The 21,433-nt window shown below is 37.1% G+C and overlaps 1 protein-coding gene across 3 annotated transcripts in view; it reads left to right on the forward strand.

Annotated features, from left to right (window-relative positions):
• ANO3 (anoctamin 3) overlaps nucleotides 1-21,433 on the forward strand; it is a 208,011-nt gene that overhangs the window by 102,955 nt on the left and 83,623 nt on the right. For all 3 annotated transcript variants that reach the window (XM_080405111.1, XM_080405112.1, XM_080405113.1), the window contains exons 2-3: nucleotides 16,513-16,725; nucleotides 17,662-17,733. In XM_080405111.1, the coding sequence (XP_080261237.1) occupies nucleotides 16,513-16,725; nucleotides 17,662-17,733 (285 nt within the window). The remainder of the gene's footprint in view (nucleotides 1-16,512; nucleotides 16,726-17,661; nucleotides 17,734-21,433) is intronic.

Consider the following 21,433-nt stretch of genomic DNA (forward strand, 5'->3'; position numbering starts at 1 on the left):
ACGTACATAAAATAATTATATAGGAGGGCAAGTATAATCATTTGTACAGGTACTAAGGAATCTGAATAGAACTGCTTCACCCCAAGTTATAGGAAAATGTGAGAGGAGAATGACTTACTTTATAGTGGCTATAAGTCAGAGTAAAGGAAAAGTCTCCTTAGGGGTGATATTAATGTTTACAAGAGTTAGAACAGACTTTAAAGATAGCCTGGCAGAGTGCCAGACACCAGCTCCCATTGTTTTTCTCAAAAACATGTACACTGACCTGTCTTCCAAACAAGAGAACTTGAAAAATGCATGCATAATTGATTTTAAAAGCCATCCAGAATATATTCCCTTTCCATGTGGAAATGGAGACGTCAGAGAGTAAATGGAATAAAAGACTATATCCAGCCTTTCAAATTTAACCCACGCATTTCTCCTTTCTGAGCATTCCTCTGGGCATACTCTTCCTGCTCATACTACCACAGCAATCATAAAGCAAAAACAATACTACTGGAACTCACTGAACCTGGAAATTCAGGAATAGCAAGAAACATTTGCTTAAACAGCTCAGGTTCACTCGTGATTGTGTTTTCTCCTAATGAATATTCCATTATAATGTAGTCTTCACCCTCCATCTTTTCCCAGTCCTTTTCTGACTCCGTACTAAAGTATTAATGCTGCTGTATCTTCAGCGTGTGTTTGGCTGAGCAGAGCAGTGGTGGTACTGGACTGCAAATATAACCAGTATCTGACGCTTCACTTCTGACTTGCAGAAATTCTCAGAAAATGAGCAGAACTCAAATTGTGAAAGTTCATCACTTTCTGGAACATGTGAATACTCTTTATTTTGTAAAAAAAATTATTTGGATTCTGTCTCAACGGTCCACAGTATTGACTGTGTAGTCTTAAGTGGTCCAGCTAAATACAGCCAGTTTCTAATAAGAGGTCTGGGTTTTCTGTCTTGGATTTTGCCTCTGTGTGATTAGATTATTATTTTTTTTTAATGCTGCATTCCAATGTTGTCTTTAGTACTGTAGCTGTCAGTATTTCTTTCACCATGTCGGATACGATAGAGGTCATGTTCAAATGGACACGTAAATTTTGCACACATGTAAGGATTTTTCAGAAGACATTTATTGTCTCAGTCTGTGCCATCAAAGGATTCAGAGTCAAAGGGAACAGGAATGCGTTGCAGAATGATTGCTTATGGCCAGTCTTGCCTTGGGGAGGGCAAAAGTGACCGCTGGAAGTTAAAATCTCAGGAGAGTCAAAACCAGGAGCATATTTGCCTTCTTGTGGGTGCTTCAATACATAGCCGAGTGGTTTTCCTGGAGCAGACAGTGAAGGTGGGTTAGGCAGCAGACCTTGAGTTTTGGACTGAAGTGGTTCAGTGCTGCCATGCTTCAGTCCCTGCCGTGGGGTAAGGAGGAGCAGGGCAGAAAGGTGGGAATAGGGGCTCTGGAAAGCGATGCAGCTGATTTTCCATTTGTTTGGAAAGCCATACTCATGTATTGAATGATGACTTCTTCACAGTGCAGGATGTATAAGCTCTCTGTGTACCAATGATCATCCATTGCTAAAATTGCTGGTTTAGCTTTTAATGCAATAAAAAAGGACAGCACAAGTAATAACGGTCATGAGGAGTTGAAGAGCAAAAAACCCCAGCAGTTTTCTCAGTCTTTTTTTTTTTTTTTTGTAAATGTGACCCATGTTGCTAAGTGTATGCTCTATCATCTTTAACAGGTTTTACCTCTAAATATTTTATAAAGGGCATTTTCAGATTGCCTTCCTCCTGCACAGCACTTAAATTCTAAATTCTCTTATGATAAATCGTTTATTGTGTATCTAGGCTTGAAGATTGCTAAGTCCAATTGGAACTAAATTCAAACATCGCCTGTTAAGATAACCTTACTCATAATTTCTGAAGGCAGAATTGACAGCTTTAAGTGTGCATGCCTTAACAAAAAGACGTATTATATGAATGTGGGAGTAGGAGGACTGTAGTATTTCACTAGTGCTATCTACTCAGACTCTGGCTGGTTTTCAAACAATGAGCTAAGCCCTCCTATACACAGCAGAGGACAGTACAGGGTGTTGGGGGTTTAATCCTTACTTCATTGAGCACACAACGAAGTTCACGGTGACCTTTATTTTTCCCTAGTAAATACTTATCAGTGTACGCAGACTTGGAATCAGTTTTTCATACAGGACTGTAATATTTTTCCATTCAGCAGAGATTATCAAGCCCATGACAGACAAGCAAGAAACCTAGCTTTTCTGATCCTGAAGCCATATCTTCACACATAAGTAATGAGTAATACAATGCCAGTTTACATGTTTATTAAAAATATTAAGAGTGACTTCAACATGATTCACTGTTTTTGTTCTTTAACAGATTTGAAGTGATTTGCTTTGAGTTTAGTCTTCATACACTTGAGAAGTTTTTATTGCATCTACAAGTAAATCACAGTGATTCCTGGTCTCAGCTCTATACGCATTTTGTGTCTTTTTATTTTGTCTTCATTACCATTGCAGTATTTAGAGGCATTTTGAAGTGCGTACAGCCATATAAATACATATTAAAAGTCTGCACAAAAAGCTTTGAAGCCATTAGTGTCACTTTTGTAGATAAGTACTTAGGGATTCTTAAATCCAGGGATTATTTGACTGCTTCCCATGTTGAGCCATTAAATCCTCCTGTGAAATATAATATGAATTTTTTGGTGATTGTGGATTAATTTATCACAGAGTTTAGCAGCAAACTCATTTGACCTCACTGAAAGTTGAAGAGAGCTATTAAGTTAAGCAAATGGGAGGGCTTGGCTGATCCTCAGCTATGGAAGTAAGCAAGAATATGAAGAAAGAACAAACCTCTCCAGAACTTAATTTCTTATTTTTTAAAGTTCTTTTGAGAGGTTGATCCATAGCTTACTTCTGAAAGGGTTAAAGCCTCTGGCACAGTTTTGGTTGCTGAGAATAAAGCCTTTGAGGCTGTGAAGCCTAATGGAACTGTTGTAAAAAACTCGCTGTCTGCAGGAATGACTCCGCTTGCATATCAAACCCTTAAAAGCCACATGTAAGCACATCTGCAAGGATGGGTTCTTCCAGTTTCTCCAGTCTTTTGTATTTCTCCAAATTGTATTGACTAATGTATCTTTTGTACTTTTGAGTACCAGAGGCTGGGGAAGAACTTTCCAAAGCCATCTGTTGAAGGCAACTTAAAAATAGTATCATGATTATAGCTTAACATGCAAGGTAAAGGGAAGCTAGAAGATGGGATCTTAGTGTGTTGAATTGAAACCAAGGACTCTGTGGTCTTAACTCAGAAACAGCTCTTAAAATACTATAAAAATTGAAGGGAAATTACTGGGGACGTAAATTGCACATAACTGATACTTTTTCATATTGCATTTAACGTAATGCTGTGTTCTTATTTATTCAGTTACTACTGGAATTCCTTTCAGATGTTATTACTGTTATTTTTTGTAGACCGTACAGTGCTACTCAGCTCAGAAATGCCAGAACGTAAATGGCTTCTGCAGTCTTAATTGCAGATATTGTATAGCACATGCTCTTTCATTTAATCAGCCCTCTTGCAACAGGCTGCAAAAGAACCTGCAAACTCAGGGGAGTGCGATGCAAACACTCCAGAAGGATGCTGAAGTGCAAGCCATTGCCAGCATACCAAAGCAGATAAGCCTCAAGCCTCCTAACAGAACTACAGCATCTCCTGAGTGTGGATGCTGTAGCATAGAGCTTAACCTTTTCTAAAGACACACACACAAAAGGAGTCTTTTAAAAAAAGTTGTCATGCACTCTATTTTAGGGCTAGCTAACCTTGTCTGTTAAGAAGTTTTTTCTAGAGTGTAACTTTGTTGGTTTTCTTGTGGCTTGAGCTCATTGCTGTTTTCCCTGACTGCTGTAGATGGAGAGAACAACTGTGTAATGGCATACGTATTTGAAGACCATTGCCATGTCTTTCTTCATCCTTTTATTGACTAAACTACCCAAGTTGGTTCATGTCTCTTCATCAGGCATGTGTGCTAACTCTAAATCCATCCTATATGCTTCTTTGTAGACCAAGTGAACCGGTTTTCCTTTCTAAAATGAAATGCTAAGTATTTCAATATATTTATCATGTCATGCTTTTGCAGTGAAAAAGGCTCTTGGTTTTTTTTTTTTTAACCTTTGGTCAGAGTAGGAGCCAACTGCTTTTGAATCCATGCTATGACAGTTTTGCATAGTCTCTGAAATCAGAACTCCAGAAAAAGTATAATCAAAAGCCTTACTAAATCAGCAGAGGCTATACAGTACTCTTCTGTCCATCCATGAGGCCTGCTGTTTTATTTTATTTTAGGATTCTTTTTTCAGTCTGTTTCATATGACGGCCATCATACATGCCTTTCCCCCCTGCGTTCCTCCTGGGTGGCCGCAACATGCTTTCAGCTTTTTATCACAGAGTTCCCCAGCGCACGTAGCAATAACGCTGGGCAAGAGGGCTACAGCATGTCTGAATTAGTAGCCTGCAAGTTTAAAAATGTGGATGGTGGAATGGATGAAGCACACTGCTTTGGAACAAATTATCTAACATATACTAGAGATTTTTTTGAGTTTATACTTTGACCAAATGTGGGTGTATTTTTCTGCACATCTAAAAAGCAAGGTTTTTGCAAATTAGTGTACCCCATTCTAAAACATGTGGGCAAGATAGCTATTCAGTGAAAATGTCAGAATCCTTTTTAGCATTAGCAAATATATTTTTTCTAATGTTTCTGAAACAGATAACGCACTTTTTAAAATTCAAACTAGCAAAAATTAAAAAAAAAAAAAAAAAAGCCTGGGGTACGTGCCTGCTGTTGAAATGGATGGAGTCAGTAAAAATTTTATGAAATTTAACATGGAAATTCTTGGTTGTTACACTACAGGAGTTTTCAGTCATTGTTTTTGTGCTGGTGTATTTTGTAATTTATCTCTAGTGTTGGAATACTTTGGAAAAATATACAAACCGTTGCTGCTATGTACTGCAAGCTATGAGAGGGACACCTACATAACAATGCAAGGAGAATGAGAAGGTATAGATTAGAAATAATATGAACACACTTCTGTGGTGTTCAGTAGCACAGCTCTCTCCCAGAGTTGTCAGTGCTTTCTGCGAGATGAGGCAGAGATGCAGGTGGTGTGGGATGATCTAGCACCTTCTCAGAAACATTTTGTGACCTTCAGGTTCCACTTGCTGTTCCAATAAAGTTTAGGTTTCTTGGAGGGACCTTTAAGGTTCTACTTAGCAAAGAATATTCATATTTTCAGTATATGAGTAATGCATTTGAGACCGGGTTACAGTATGTTGCCTCTGATGCTGGTGAGCACATCCCAGTTGATGTAACCAGGAACTGGCCCTAAAGCCTTGACTAACAAAAGCACTGGCACCAGAACTACACACATGGTTGTACAGCAAAAAGGATTCGCTTACATAGTTCCTACAATGCCGCAGTGTTTATAACAGAGTAGTGATGTGCTTCAATCGGATTGCACGGTTGAGCTCTTTGCCGGCGCTGTTCCTGCCGTGGTGGCCAGGTCCCAGGGCATGTGAGGAGCACCACCACCTCCCTGGTGACTTGTCATTAGGTCAGGGACCCAACGGAAAGAACATAGACCCTTCCATCTGCCTACACAGCAGAGATCAGTGAAAAGATGCTAAAGGAGTTATTTATCTTCCTTATAAAAAAAAGTGATTTAGAAAAGTTACAAGGTAATTAATATAAAAGATGGAAACATGCAAACTATTTTCTTTTATATTAGTATAGTGTTCAAATAACAGATTTTAGTTTCAATGTCTTTAAAAATTACTTTTTATCTTGATCATGCTCATTAGGTTAAGCTTTTGTTCAAGAATACTTACATGTGTTACCGTCTCTTAGAAATTTCTGTTTAAACAGTGTATTTATCTGGAACTTGATTTAATGATTTAACTTGTAATTATATTTAACTATATCTTAGTAATTCTATTGCTGTCATATGACCACACAGATGGAGTTAGAAGCAGTAAATGTGTATGGTCTTTTTTTTTTTTTTTTCTAACTGCAATACCTATTATACTGTAGATACTTATACAAGGTTATTGACAGGCACTTATACTGCAGTACACAATCTAGAAAATAAAGAGTGTGTATGTTCTTTCATTACTCCTTGCAAAAATTAAATTTCCCTCCTCCTTTTTTTCTTATAATAAGAAATAATTTAGCCTTTCTTCCATTTGCTAGCAGAAGGAAAAGGTCAGTGGGAAGAGAAGTTGAAATGTTAATGACTACTTTCTAACTGTGCTAATAGGTATAGGTTAAGTTTACAGTTATTTCTGGAACTTGAAACACAACAAAATATGAATAAAATATGAACACACAAAAAAATGAATAAAGAATTAAAAGGATGAGGATTCAAAGGTTTGGCAGGAAAACGTGACTAATCACACAATTGTACAGTGCAAGGTCTATCGTGAACTTTGAAACGGGTTAAATATGTTGTACGTTTTCAGTAAGATATTGCCATGCTGGCTTGGAGGTCTTTCAGTCATGTGGATTTGTTCTTTTCTGTGGTTTTGCTTTGTGGTTGGGGTGGTTTTGTTGTTGATTTTGTTTGTTTGTTTTGCGGTGTGTTTTTTTGTTGCTGCTGCTGTTGGGTTTTTGAACCTGATTGAATTTTTTTGCTGAGGAGTTGCACTTAGAATAGAATGGCTCCCTTGGAGAAGTCTCTCCAAATTATTTCCTCAGTAAAACTGCTTGTTTTACGGTTGCAAACTTTCTTTTAAAACTACCTCAATATAAATTGTATATTAATGCTGTTAGATGTTTTCTTCTGGCTGTCTCATTTCAGTTTGTTTAATTTGATACTGCTCTTTCTGTTGTACGTTTATTTTGGACCCATCTCATGCCTCTTTGATGAGAGACCTACGTCCACAAAAGTGAGAACACTTTTTTCACGTTAATTACAGCTGTTATGGTATAGTATGATCTTATATTAAATATCATGTTTCCTTCAGTAATTTTTTATATGTATTTTCAACCATTGAGGTTGCATTTATACTTGCATTTAAAGAGATAGTTTATTTTACACTGCAGTGCTTTATCCACTGTCTTGCATATTCTGTAACCTGCCTGGCCACAAGAAACATCCTCAGCTTTGAAAGTGCCTGTTACAGGACTCCACTTTCTGTGAAAGGACCATCCATTCTGCACAGTGCATGAAGTCTATCTTTAGCAATGTACAATGCTTTTAACTTCTGCTATGTTGTCCCTCCTGAAAAACTGACAATTACTGTCTGCTTTGATATCTCTTCATCTTAGTATTTTTGAAGAATGTGAAAATGTTCACAGAGTTTTGTTGTGTTTTGTTTTGTTTTTTATTTGGCACCAAAAAATGTTAAACTTGATTTTTTTATTTTTCTTTTTACTCATTGGTTTTCAAAGCTTATCATATTTAGTTTTATCCACCATCTCTTTCATTGCATCAATCCATCTGCCAAGTGTGTACTAATCCTCCTCAAAAAAATATGTGGGTTTTACTCTGAGAACAGTAGTTTTATGGTTATTCTCCAGTACACTTGTGTATAATCCATAGAAGGAATATTATCCCAAACCAAATCTCTACTGGCATGAATTCAGTTTTTTAATCACTTTTATTGCACCATTTGTTCCATGGCAGTACTGTAAGCCTCAGTCAAGTCATTGTCCCAAGTACCTTCTGCGTAACTGCAATTCTCAGCTGAAGGTTTGCAGGCAGCAGTTTTTGAAATGAAGATAATCAACCTACTTGCAGGTTTCCTCTGAATTGAAATCATAGGGCTGAGAGCTTGGTATTTGTTGTAAACTCCAACTAGGTCTGTCTTTGTAAATGAAATCTGGGGCTGGGAGAGGAGTTTTTCTAGATCTGACTGAAAATACACGGAGCAGTATTGCTTACGACTGAAAATACAATGATCAAAATAAGCAACATCTTTTTTTGTTTTTATGTTGGTGAATGCATAAGCATTGTTCATGGCAAGACCTGAAGCAGAACCATGTACCTGATGTCCATGTAGCAAACTAGCCATTCCTAATTTCTGGAACTGAAATACAATTTGAAGTAATTTGCAGGTTGATTTTTTTGTTGTCATTGTTCTTGTCCATGTCTTTTACAGAAGTAAATTCCAGACAGATTTGTGCCGAAGCCTGAGGAATATTGTGTTATTACCGCTCTACTGACTGAGCAGCTCTTACTAACTCTGATTTGCTCTGCACAATGTGTTGTCCTTTTTACCAAATGCAGATCATACACGTTTTATATATTGTTCTGCAAAGATATATGCAGAAAGCTGAGCAAAACCAGAACTTTGTAATCCTATTCCTATTGACTTTTTAGTTAAGTTCACAAAAGAACATGGATTGGTAATATACGATGCTTTCTGTCTTATCAGAACACCTTAACTGATGCAACGATGATAATCTGAATTAGGTCATAGGACCCTGCTTCTAACTTGTTGACTTCTAACCTGACCAACTGTGACAGAATACAGGACGTGAATAAAGACATTTCACAATTCATCTTTCTTGTAACAGAGCTGGTTGCTATCAGACCTTTCATTTCCTATGGTGAAAAGAGAATGGAGCCACTTTATGCAGGCCACATATGCAAGTGAGAGAAAGCACCAACATCCTGAGTTTTATGCCTTCTTGGGCTGTTCACTCCAGTTATCTGCTCTTCTGTTCGGCTAGCAAATAAATATTATGACCTGGCTCAAAACCCTTGATACCTATTTATTTTATGCTTAGTGCATTTAAGCTCTATCTTACTCTATTAAAAGGCAATAATGCACTTTCTTCCTTTTCTGTAACCTCATTATGTTGTTACTAAATCCACTCAATCATACCAGTGCCAGTCTCCCGAGACTGCTGTGAAAAAACATTTTTTTTTAATAGTTCCAAGAATGAGGCCTGGGGAATAGGCTGCTTTGATGAGGACATACAGCTTTCCAGAGATCTACTATGATGTTGAGTTTGGTGGAGCAAATGGAATATTTTGTTGGATTTCTAATGTTTTCTGGCAGATATGTTGGTAACAACTTGGAGATTTTCCAGACTAGTCAGCAGCCTTATGAAGCCTTCTAATTCCCATGGTCAATTAAGCACAAAAATATTTTGCTTTATTTGCATGCAAGTATTATTGATTAGTCAGCCACTAAATTTCATTCTGTTAAAATTAAAGTGTAAATTCAGTAAGAACAGAAATTCCTGGAGATAAACTTTATGAAAAGTATTGCATAAAGTTTTAGAATGAAATCACTGTTTAAAGATATTTACTTTTCTTAACTGTGCTTTTAATGGCAAGTAGACCCCTGGGCAGAAAACCCCCATTCTGCTTGTCTGAGCTGTCCCTTACTTTAAAATTGTATTTGTCTCACCTTTGTCAGGAAAGACCAAATTTATTTGCTATTATCTGCAAGTTAGACACTTAAAAACTCTTAAAGTGCATCTCACTGACATGGGTAATGTCAGGAAAGTCTATGATCTTGTTTGTGATAGTAATTGTGAGACAATCTCAAAGTTTTGTACAAAAGGAGGAGTATTCTGTAACGTGTTAAATTTGGTGTGAGTCCTGCCTTACCCAGGCTTTTGTATTTAACTTGAATACAATTTTTGTAGACAAACAAACAAACAAATCCATTTTTCCTTTCCATTTTGACACTTTTCAAAATCCATAAACTGAAATCTCTTTCATTAAAAGTAATTTCCTTGTGGAGAAGATGAAGTCTTAAAGCAGCTCTCAAACAGAAAGATGAGATTTGGGTCCTGTGTTAGATAATCTACTTGAAAAGGTGAGGGTGTGAGAACTGCTATTTTCAAAAGTTAGCTAAATCATCTTGGTTCCAAAGTAGGTAGTGTGGTTGTACTTAGTTGGGAATACTGACAGTTTTTTATGTGTATACGTAGCAATCCATACCATACAGGGGCCTAAAAGACTTCAAGTAAGAGATATTGGGGCCAACACGTGGTGGTCTGCAATGGAAGCCTTCATTTTTCCCTTATTTGTGAGCAGAAGGTATAACAGGGCTGCTGGAGGTCTCATGAGCTCATGAGATAAATGTCTTGATTTGCCCCACAACCCCCAAGATAGGTGTCTGATCATGTTCCAACACACAACCCTTAAGTACGGGCATTTTATTGGCTGCTTTTATAAATCTTGCGATGTGGGACCACATTTTGTACATACGTACTTTCAAATCGCAAATGAAAACATGCTTATACTTATCTTTTTTTTTTATTTCTCTTGACCTGTGAGTTGATTATGTAATGTTTATCAAAGGTAAAGCTGTTCAAAGGAATAGACCTCATCTTTTACAGCTGATCATTACGGGAATTATCCCAATAGGCATCATGTATGACCAAGGCCAACCTCCTACTATATTTAGCAGAGCTTTATGCAGCTTGCAAGCAATTATTTAATTCCAGTAGTTGAATTTCTTACAGCTTCCACAAGGAAATATGTCTTTGTTTCACTGTACTGAGTGGGAGAGGTATATAATAGAAGAAACATTATTTCTGATTCTCTGTGAAAGCGCTGTAGTAGGTCTGTGTGTGGCAGTTTGGTTGGTTGTTGTTTACATTTAGTACAGTTACGAGAAAAATAAGGCTGTGATTGTTTGAAAAGACTTGGCAATCAAAGTTGCAGAAACAGAGAATCCTGTTTGCAAATGTAACTTAAATGGGAGGAATGTCTTCAACGTTCTTTAAATCCTTTGGGTTTGTTGCATTGTTACTTTGCTTCCCCTGGCACACGGGGAAGGTGCCTAGGTGAAGATGGTGTCCCTAGGGAGTGGAGAGTTCTGTGTTCATGGGGATGTCGAATGCCAACCCAAACATGAATATCAAGCTTAAAAATAGTAAACCGGTTATTCACGAGTTTTCCAGCAGAGTTCTCTAGGGATCATTTTTAAACCTAGCTGGTATTTGCAGTAGTGACCTGGAAGTATATGTCAAATTGTCTCTGCACTGTCATGCAGAGGTTGCGAGGACTGAATCCCTTACTAAATTGGGTGCTGGCCAACGGTGTTTCACCACAGAAGCTGGAGACTTTTCCTGGGAAACAGTGTCTCAGAAAGGGATTTTTATTTTTGCAAGAGGCAGCTATTTATAAACAAAATAAATCACTGTCCGTGGAAGGTCTATAGCCAAAAGGACTGCTGTGACTTTTTAACCCTTTCTGTTTGCTGTTGTTACAGTGCTATTGGAAAGTTGAGTGCCACTCTATTGTTAAGTCAAGAAAAAAAGCTGAAATATTGATAAGGTTTCATTAAGCCTTCCTTAGACTTCCACATTGAAGTAGTTCTTTCTAAACGGCTAATCAGAAAAAAAAAAATGATCTGGTATCAAAATCTATGATTATCTAAATAAGTAAAGTAATAGTTTTCTATTTCTTTATCTAATGGATAAAGTACTATAAAATAAGAAACCAGAAACTGAAGGTTGCACAAAATGTTAATACCATTTGCAGGATGTACGGGGGAAAAATACACCATCTCTGAAACCTGTTCTACCAGGATTCAGTAGTTTTTAAATAATTCCTAATTGAATTAATCATTTTTTTTTTTTTTTAATCCTGTTGTGTGTGTTTTCTTGGAGAACTTTCAGATGATCCAGCCAGTTCCTTTCCCTTTCATTAGCTATGCTTCTTGATTGAAGGTTATTGCTCACATGTCTAACTTGAGAGGGAAAAAAAGGCTAGGAGGAGTATAGGCATTTACAATTTACTTAATGGTTTATGTTCCTCTTTTCACAATACTTAAAAGTGCAAAAGTTTGAAGGAAAATCATGGTATGTAGTGGAACGAGTCTTCAAAGGCATGATTGATGATATCATTAAACCTCATATGATTTTATAAACATCTTCATAAATCAATGTTATTTGTGTAGTGGGATGAAACTGGAAAACACCATCACAATAACTGACTTCATTCAGGATGTATTTTTTGGCTAGCCTAGGAGTTACACTCATCTGAGTGGCTACACTTGAAACATTTGATAGGAGTGATGTTTGACTTGATTATCTTAAAAGGTTTTTTTCCAACTTAAATGATTCTTTGGTTCTATGTTGACCTGTTCACTTCATAATGGAAAAAGCAGTTAGAGATCTGAGAAAAAAAAACAAAACAAACACCTTAGAAAACTTGAATTCATGAGATTTCATGGCATACTGATAGTATTGAAGAGAAATTCAGTTCATCCTTGAATACTGTTTCCTCCCATGTTTAGTGTATGTCTTGGTTGTGTGATTTTTTTTCTTCTCAAGAAAAGGATTGGTTAATTTTCTCCAGTTTTGATGAGGCTTTTAGGTGTTTTTGATATAACAATACTTGATGCTGGGTTTTTTTCCTTCCGTAAGAACATCAAATGAAGTCAGAGGTTATCCAGTTTGGTTCTACTTTGCTATAAAAAAGGAAAGCATGGGTGCATTCCTGAATTAGTCAAATACAAGTCTGATACGTGACACTGAATACCTTACATATTTGTTAAGGTATTACAAATAGGTAAGAAAACTTTGTTGTTACTGAAATAATTCATTATGTCTTCATATTTAAGTATCTTTTGGTTATCGTTTTTCAGAATTTAATAGAGTAATTATCCTACATTAGGTTTTCATTTGTAGGTTGCAGATGCCAATCATAGTAAGATTATTTAGCAGTAAGTACCTGTTACATTCATTGAGTATTGAAAACTAAAAGCTCTTCACAATTGAGCTGTTTTATACTTGATATTGTAGAAATAATTTTTCACATGAAACTTAAATGTCATGAAAATCATTGCAAACTTTTCTTCATGTTTTATGTGATTAAAGATTCTAATTATGATGATGCTTTTGACAGAAACATTTGAGATTTATCAACTTCTCAGTCTGTTATAGTGTGTTTTGCGAATGACATTTAATTTTAATTAGTGATGTATGGTATGTGAAGCCAAAGGCTTTACAGAAGTCTTTTTACAATTAAGAAGGTATTTTTATCAAGCAAACTTGTGATGACGTGTAGTTGCTAAGACCTCCATGTTGCTGATAGCGATTGTGAACATTATTATATAGCATAACTCTATAAAGCTGATGCTATTGATTTGATTTAAAGTGTAGCTGTGCCTGGTTTATGCTGGATTAAATGGGCAGTAGTTACTAGGCTCTTCTTTTTGAAATTAGCACCGGTCTAGCCTTGTTAAGTGTGCTTCCAGCATTGGGTTAACAATGCATATGGAGTAGCTGTCAAATTTGTCTCATCTCATCAGGAGCAAATTAAATGCAAATATACAATGATTTTTTTTTTCTCTTAATAGTAAAGACATGATTGACTGTATCTGTATTTCACAGAATAAGGCATAGGAGAATTTTTCCTCCATGTCTCTAATGTCCAAAACCTGGAGACGACTGAGAGCTGGCTTCACTTACAATCTTTCTAGATGGGCATAGTGTTGAGTGTGCATTAAATCATGCATACTGATTTAACTATCAGAAAAGCTCATTGTACTCTAGCTCCATCTCTCCTGTCTGCCTGCTCTGCCAGGGAGCTATGAGAAGATATAGTACAGCTGGCTATTCTGGCTTTGAGCCATACAGGGATTTGCCTACAGAACAGGAATCCCCAGCTTCCTCTCAGAAAGAACATTTTCCAAGGCAGAAGTGCTAAAATAAAAGGTAGGATCTGATTAAACCATAAACTTTAACCACCTTTTTCTCCAACATGAGAGATTTCTGTACTCATGCTATACTCATTTTCATACTGATGGTAAGTGCCAGAGGAGTATTTTGTAGGTAAATGACCAATAAATGCAGATAGAATAGAAAAAACAAGTGTGCTAAGTATATACATGCTTTCTTGCTAAGTATATACATGTGTTTTAGTGCAGATTCAAATATCTCTGGATGAGGTCTGTGTAGCAAAGTTCTAGCTGGAAAGGTACAGATTCTAGGAAACACCTCTACAGAGAAAAGAGGAAGGAATAAGAATAATTTCAGTAAATCAGTTTGGTTGACCCAGTTGGTGATGTCAACCACAAGTTATTTGTGTGCCAGAGCTGGGTAAACATTGGCACGCAACAGCAAATGCCACCAAAGCTCACATGTCACAGAACTGGGCTCTGACACACTAGCAGAGAATGAATTAAGTTGTTAAATTTGAGTCACGAAAGGAATCATACTACTAGTGTAACAGCAAATGTGCTCTGAGGTTACTTTGCCGTGACTCACTCTCACCAAGCAGAAGCAGCATGGTATTAAGGAATCTGTTAGAAATGACAGAGAGGAATATACAGTGAGAGAGAATGAAGGGGAGTACTTTTCTTTTAAATTGAGACTGTGCCTCATAAAAGAATTGCACTCTTTTTTTAAATTATTTTTATATGTATCACTTCAATTGTTTTTAAAATTGAATGACAGTTTGTGTTATTTGCATAACTGTAAATTTCTTTGGGAATAAAGTGGTTCATCTTGCTACACACAGTGACTCCAGTACAGATGCAAGAAACATTATTTTTAATTTTTTTTGGCAACCGTAATAATGATGTGATAGGGTCCATAATTGCTGACAATGGTTAAAGCCATCTAGAACAGTTATGAAATAAATCCTTTTATATATTATACTGTATTAGCCATGGCTCTGTTGAAGTACTGTGGGCTTCGATCCAATAAACAAGTCCATTTAGGAAGTGCTAGAAAGGATACCTCTGGGAAAGCATTTCTTCACCAGTAGCAAAGCAGAGAGGGTCTGTAGCATTGCTGGGGTCTGTGCTGAGCCCCGTTAAGAAGCAGTCCTTCCTGCCCATACCTGTTCAGAGACCTGTTCTGAATCAGAAGAGGCTTGCCTCTATCTGCCTGAATTTCCTTAGTTAAATTAATAATCTGTCTGACCAAGAACAGTGCCACCATGCTGCAGATTGGGAGGGCTGTCCTTGGTGGACTCATGAAATCCATTTCTTGATAGAGCAGCACTTAGAATGAAGCAAAGCATGTTCGGTCAGCTGGGGGAAGTCTTTAAATGAAAGGCCTTTTTAAAACCTTAGCTGTTATAGTTAAATATGGGGAGTACCCTGCTAATCAAAGGACCTTCTTTGTGGACTCACCTGTTGAGATTTAGATAAGTGAGAGGCTCGCTGAGTGTGACATCCTTCCTTGAGTGGCACAGATGTCGATAGAGAAAATTCCTTGCAAGTTTACAGCACTCCAAGCTGCAGAAATGTTTAGATTGCTTATTTCTTTCCAGCACGGAGAGAGGTAGTATATATCACTGAGAGACTAAGATGTATAAGAACATGCTGCAGAGTTAAATTGTGCTGTCAAGCAGAGAAATAGTGTGGTAAAACACACTGCACTGATCCTGGACATGGTGTACAGCAGTGACAGAAGATCTGCTGATGCTGTACAGACAGGAGGCTTTAGCACTCTTCATAGCAAACCCCGTGTATTTAATCTTCCTCGGCATTGAAACCATAGGTGTTCTGTGGTTTTTTTCCTCTGCCTTATGTTTTTGGTAGAGGTGCATATTAATGTGTATTTGTAATCTTCATTTGTGTTAATATCCTTGTACATAAAGATTTGTCAGATATCTGGGGGACTGTATTTTTTCTTCCGTGGTGTGTTTCCATGTAGCTCACTTTGACGGGAAAGGCAGCAGTCTCTCAGAGGCCGCGCTGTATTGGTTTTGGTGGAACAACTTGAGGCATTTGAACAAGAGAGTAGCAAAAATTTATGGCACTAACTTCTGCCCCTGTCTACTGGGTCTGGCTGCGAGGGAGTTAGTTGTCTCCACAGCAGCCCCTGTGGTGCTGTGTTTCAGATCTGCAACTACAACACGCTTGGTACCCCCCCCCCCCCCCCCCGCGGTGCTTTGGTTAGTGCTGAGCAGTGCTTGTGCAGCATCATGGCCTTCTCTTTTTTTCCCAGCGCTGCTCCATAGTGATATATTAATATCCTTTTCAGTATATTAATAGAGAAGTCATACTGTGTGTTGGTGAAGTAATAAGAAGCAGTTAACAGTCTGAAGGTCAGGGACAGCTAGATTCATCAGAACTCAAAATCAGCTGCATTTCAAAGGGAGATGTTCATGAATCCTTCAGGAAACTCGTGAACATCTTTTGCTTGTATTGCATTTTGTTTGTTTGTTTTTTTGAGGAGTTTTGTTTCTACCACTGCATTAAAATTCTGTTTAACAACCATAACGTGGATGATGCTAGGTGCTGTTGTTTGCTTCTGAATGCCTGTATGACATACGCACCACAGAATCATCAGATTTAGGATATTGCGATTTCAAATTGTGGGGTGTTGATGGAAGGGTAGGTGAAGAATTCCTGGATTTTTTTCCCAATTCTGTATTCTTCTTTGAATTTAACTATTTTAAACATTTCTGTTTTATTGGGACATTGCTTGTTAAGTGGATGAATCAACTTGCATTTTCATAATTAGCTATCATTCGTTGTCGTTGCCTAATATGGCAGAGCTCACATTCTTTTTCTTTGGGCTTTTTCAGGTATGAATACAAGCAAGAGTGAGACGGTGAAAGAGCATCCATTAAAACCCTCTCGAAGATCCATGCCATGTCTAGCCCAGAGCCAAACACATCCTCAGAGCCTGAGCAAGCATTCGTCGTTCCTGCAGCCAAACCGTGTGCAGCCACAGCCCCGGCCTCAGCCTCTCAGTGCAGGGACATCTACAGCTACCGTGGATGTAGTGTCGGAACGAGGTAGGGGATTTTTCTCTTTAGGAAGTTTCATCCACAACTGGAAATAGAAGTGATCTATGGGAATATCACTGGAATTCTTCTGATATCTTACATAATTTTTTTTAGCATTTTTCATTAAATTATAGGGGCAACTGATGAGCTTTGATTTGTTCAGATATGTACAGTTTGTTGGAGAGATATTTTTGCACAAAACAGCTAGAAGAATCTTGGCACTGAGTTCTTGAGTGAATCTCTACAATGTTTGAAGTGAGGCTTAAACTATTTTTTCTGAATTACAAGATTATTTCCTTCTCACTGAACACAAGACAAAGAAAGTGCTCCTGTAGGCTAGGGAAGAGCACGAAGGTTTCTGTAGCCTGTCTTGGGAGAGAAAGAAAAAAATAAATATTAAGCCTTTGGCAAGATATGTCTTTACAAACATGTAAGAGCAGATGCATTCATTCATGAATAGCAGAATCAAGGAAGAGTGGTATGGAGATAATGAGAGGAAGGTGAGCTAATCCCTAATAATTTTAGCTTGTGTTGGACAAAGGAACTGCTTTGCTTTTAGGATTTTTATTTTAACAGATAAACATGCCTTAACAGAGAGACTAGTCTAGCTGGAGATCCCAGTCACTGTGTGTGTCACCCGTTGCCAACTGTTGCCATACAGGATTGCCAACTGTGCGTGAACCTTTAGAAAATAAATTAACCTGGCTGGCTTCTGCTACTGAATTGTGTTAAGTCCTTCCCTAATGTTGATAAGCACTAATTATTGCTCTAGTAGTTATTTCACTGAGTTAAACTTATCTCAGGAATAGAATGAAAGCCATTGGAAAGCACTCTTCTGAATTTAATTTTAAAGATTTTCATTTGAGTCACTGACAGCTTTAAAAAGTATATCTCATACTTACAAAATTCATGTGAATGCTGATATGAATATTGGATTTATTGCAGCTAAAGTGATGGAGACTTTGGAAAACAACTTGCTTAAGCTATCTAATACAGAATACAGCGATCCATTTTTAGGTAAGTTTCTGTCTGAACTGAAATAATAATAAATTAATAATTCTTCAGTTACACTTGCAGTATTTAAGTGTGGAAGGGCCATATTTACCCTGAACTGTCATGTTTTTTTTAAGAGGAGACTAAATGTGACTAAAGAAACATGTGCTGTCATAGATTTCCTGATACTTTCTCACCTTTTAGACTAATAGTAAACAGGGAATAAAGGCAAAGCAGTATTTTTTTCATGCACTGTGTAACCTTTTCCTATAACAATCCTTCATAATACAACCACTTTGAAGCATGTATTTGAAATTCCATTTCAATAGTTACTATTATTCCATTATTATTGTTCCTGTATAGGCATGTTATTCAGTATTGTCATTGCTACAGTTGTTATGTGGCTGGTTTTGCTTCAGATATTCATGTATAAAAGGTGTTCCAATTTGGAAAAAAAATAAATTAAAAAATGCAGAAAAATAGCTATAATTGGGGCATATTTATACCTGCATTAATACCATTTTGATAAATTAATTAAGTCAAGGAATGTAGGAAAGGAGTAATTCTTAGAATGATTCCATGCTTGTAACTGCAAAATGAGTCTGCATATACACACAAATAGTAATTTGCAAGTTCCAAAATTAATTAATTTTGAAATTCTCTGGCTGTGTATTACCCACCTGAAGTACACACAGATATTGCTGCACCTTGCACAACTACTGTGATAGATCTTTTTGCTCAGTCAACATAGCATCAAACTAGAAATCGTATCTTCATGCTGAAGGAAAGCAATCTGCTTTCAGAAAGCTGTTTCTGCTCACCTCTCACATGTTTTAGTATCGATTTTTTTTCTTGATGCTCAAAATATATGATAGATAAGAGGCTCTTGAAGATCTCCTAAAGAGGTAGCTACTGGAAATCTGAGTGAAATTGATACTTCCTCCAAAACAAAATCAAAATGTTCTGAAATCATGACGCGGACCAAAAATTTGGCATAAGATTTTTATAAAAGAATCATGTGTCTCAGTAAGGTTCAAGTTGAAGCTACAGCACTCTGTCAGTGTAATTGGGCTTATTAGATAGGCAAGCACAGATACTAGAAAATTTCACTTTTATAATTTCCTTCAATCTTTTTTTAATATCGTGCTCTATTTTTTACTAATGGCTCACACATACATGGGCTGATATGATTGGATATTTATATATGGCAACAGTAATTCTTTTCTCATAGTAAGCAATCCACTATTTTTCATTCACATCACCTAGTTTTAACCTGAAATGAAAAGTGGAGGGCTCAGTGACTGAGGAAAAGGTAGTTTGAGCCTCATCGGCTTAAAATTGTATTAAACTGGTGTGGATGGTTCTCTTCTTCTGACTACAGCTATACTCTTTGAAGAGACAGAAAATACTTAAATGGTAGCCCTTTGTTGACTTGATTCATTGATTTGCCTGTGTTAATTGAGTGAATCCCAAATTAGAACACTGAAATCTTTGAAGTTATTGTGTATTTACAGACGTATAATTGGTTAGGATGTTCAGCTACAAGCAAGAAAGGAAACAGTGTTTATAAATAAATGCCCGAAGTCAGTAGTAAGAATTGCTTTAGATAAAAATCAGCATTATTAGTTAGGCTCAGGAAAAAAATTCTTCATTTTTTAAAGTCACAAAGAGAAATCGAGGACAGTTAAAGGGGAATTTTTTAAAAAATGGCCTTTCTATAAACCTTCAAAATACAGTTTGTTTGTCTTTGATGATCATATTGATGTGGGTAAGAATTTGTTTGCAAGACTAAAATTTTTGATTTTATCCTGAACGGGATGACAGGGGAAAGGAGGCAAAAAACTCCCAAAACCCAAACAACGTATACTGCTGCTTGATCACTTGATCACCAAATAGGCGTAAGTGATGCAGCACTGCTGCATGCTTTAGTCAGTACTTCGGCACTTTGGAGTTTGCAAAGTAGGCTGATTAATGGGTATCATCATCTTAGTGAACCTTTTCAAACAGCTCTCCTGATAACATGAAAGAATACTGGATTAAGTGTATATGGTGAATTTTTAATTAGGCAGCATCATGGAACTGTACATAAAATAGGCTAAATGATTTTCTCCTTTTCCAGAGTTCTGTCCATAGACAAACTATAATTTTGTGAGAAGGGGATTAACATCAGATGGGCATCAGATGAAAGACTTCACTGGAAAGTTCTCTTTTATTTCATTTGACTATAGATGAGGCCATTAATCGTAGGACTTGTTTGGTTAGTGACATCGATGGCTTTATAAAGTAAGAAGATAATGTATTACACCTTTGTTACTGCTAGCACAGACAAATGGGATCAAGGGCATGATGGATTTATGTTCTTTTTCTTGTCAGTTTTAGGTGGTAAGTAGTGTTTTTAGTCTGAGGAATCAGAAAATGTGCATTGAGCTTCTGTAACATATAACAAGCTATGAGGTTTCAGAGACACTGGAATGCTCAGTGATTAGCCAAAACTTTATGAGAGTTTCCACCCCGTGAAGATTATGATCAGGGCTTTTGCATCTGACCTAGGTGGAAATCACCTATTGCTTGGATGTGGACATTAAGTAAAACATTTCTCAAAGCGTGTCTGTAGAATTTGGTGTTCAGTCCAGTGCAAAATCATGTTATTACCTCTCCTTCCTTGAAAAAGTGGTTTCTTTTCCAAAGTGTTTGCATCATGGAAGACTATAAAGTTCTTGCTGAAGTGACCTTCATCACTTGTTGGGACTTGAGTCCACAAAAGGATGAAATTAAGATCAGAGTTCCCAGTTCACTGAAGAACGTTAATCCCTCCAGCTCCACTGCAGCTTCTTTTGAGGTTTTTACTCAACAAATGAATGGAAGATTCCTGCTTTTTGACTGTTCTGAAAATGCTTTTTTATCTAAGAACTTCTCCAAAAGACCAAGAGGCTTGCTAACCAATATAATATAGTTAAAAAACTTAATTACAGTGAATTTATTCTCAACAAGACACATTCATTTTTGTCAACTCATTTAGCTGAAAGTAGCTAGTCAAATCCTATAACCACATGGGGGAATTCTCTGAATAAGCTTTTGACGAGAACATTAAAATTTGTCAGGACTTTTTCAGAAATATTTATGCAAGGCTAGAGGAGGGTAGGATTTCTTGCTGTGGGAAGACCACTGCAGAGGACCCAGTACCCTGCTGCTGAAGCTGTGTGGCAGGGAAGGCTGAGTTTGCCATTGCTGAATTGTACAGGAAAGACCAACTCCATAACATAGTTACAGGCGGTCTTAAGGTAAGAATTGATTTTTTTCCTGAAAGATGCCTAAAGATTTTGTTCTGGTATGAAATGTGAAGACTTCAGAAACCCCTATACGGACAGTAGAGATATTTACTACCTAGGTGTATACCCTTTGATGCCGGACACTGGAGAGTTGCTTATGTGAGCTGACAGAGACAGTCAGGTGCTCTGTGTGCTTGTTTAGGTAACAACAGTATAGCTGTGACACAGGACTTACCCGGGCTGCTCTCTGATGCTGATGCAAAAGTCACAAACACTTAAAAGGCATAGATTTAGCAAAGGAGGGGAAATATTTTTCATACTTTTTCAGAATTGAGTGTCAGAGTCTTGTAAGAGGTAAACACAAGAAAAAATGAACGTACTTGTGCAGTGTTTCTAGATCCATGTAAATTCGTATTACACAAGAACCTGGACGTTAAAGTCTGAACTCATTGCTG

The sequence above is a fragment of the Falco punctatus genome (assembly GCF_963210335.1).
Source record: "Falco punctatus genome assembly, chromosome: 10".
NCBI lineage: Eukaryota > Metazoa > Chordata > Aves > Falconiformes > Falconidae > Falco > Falco punctatus.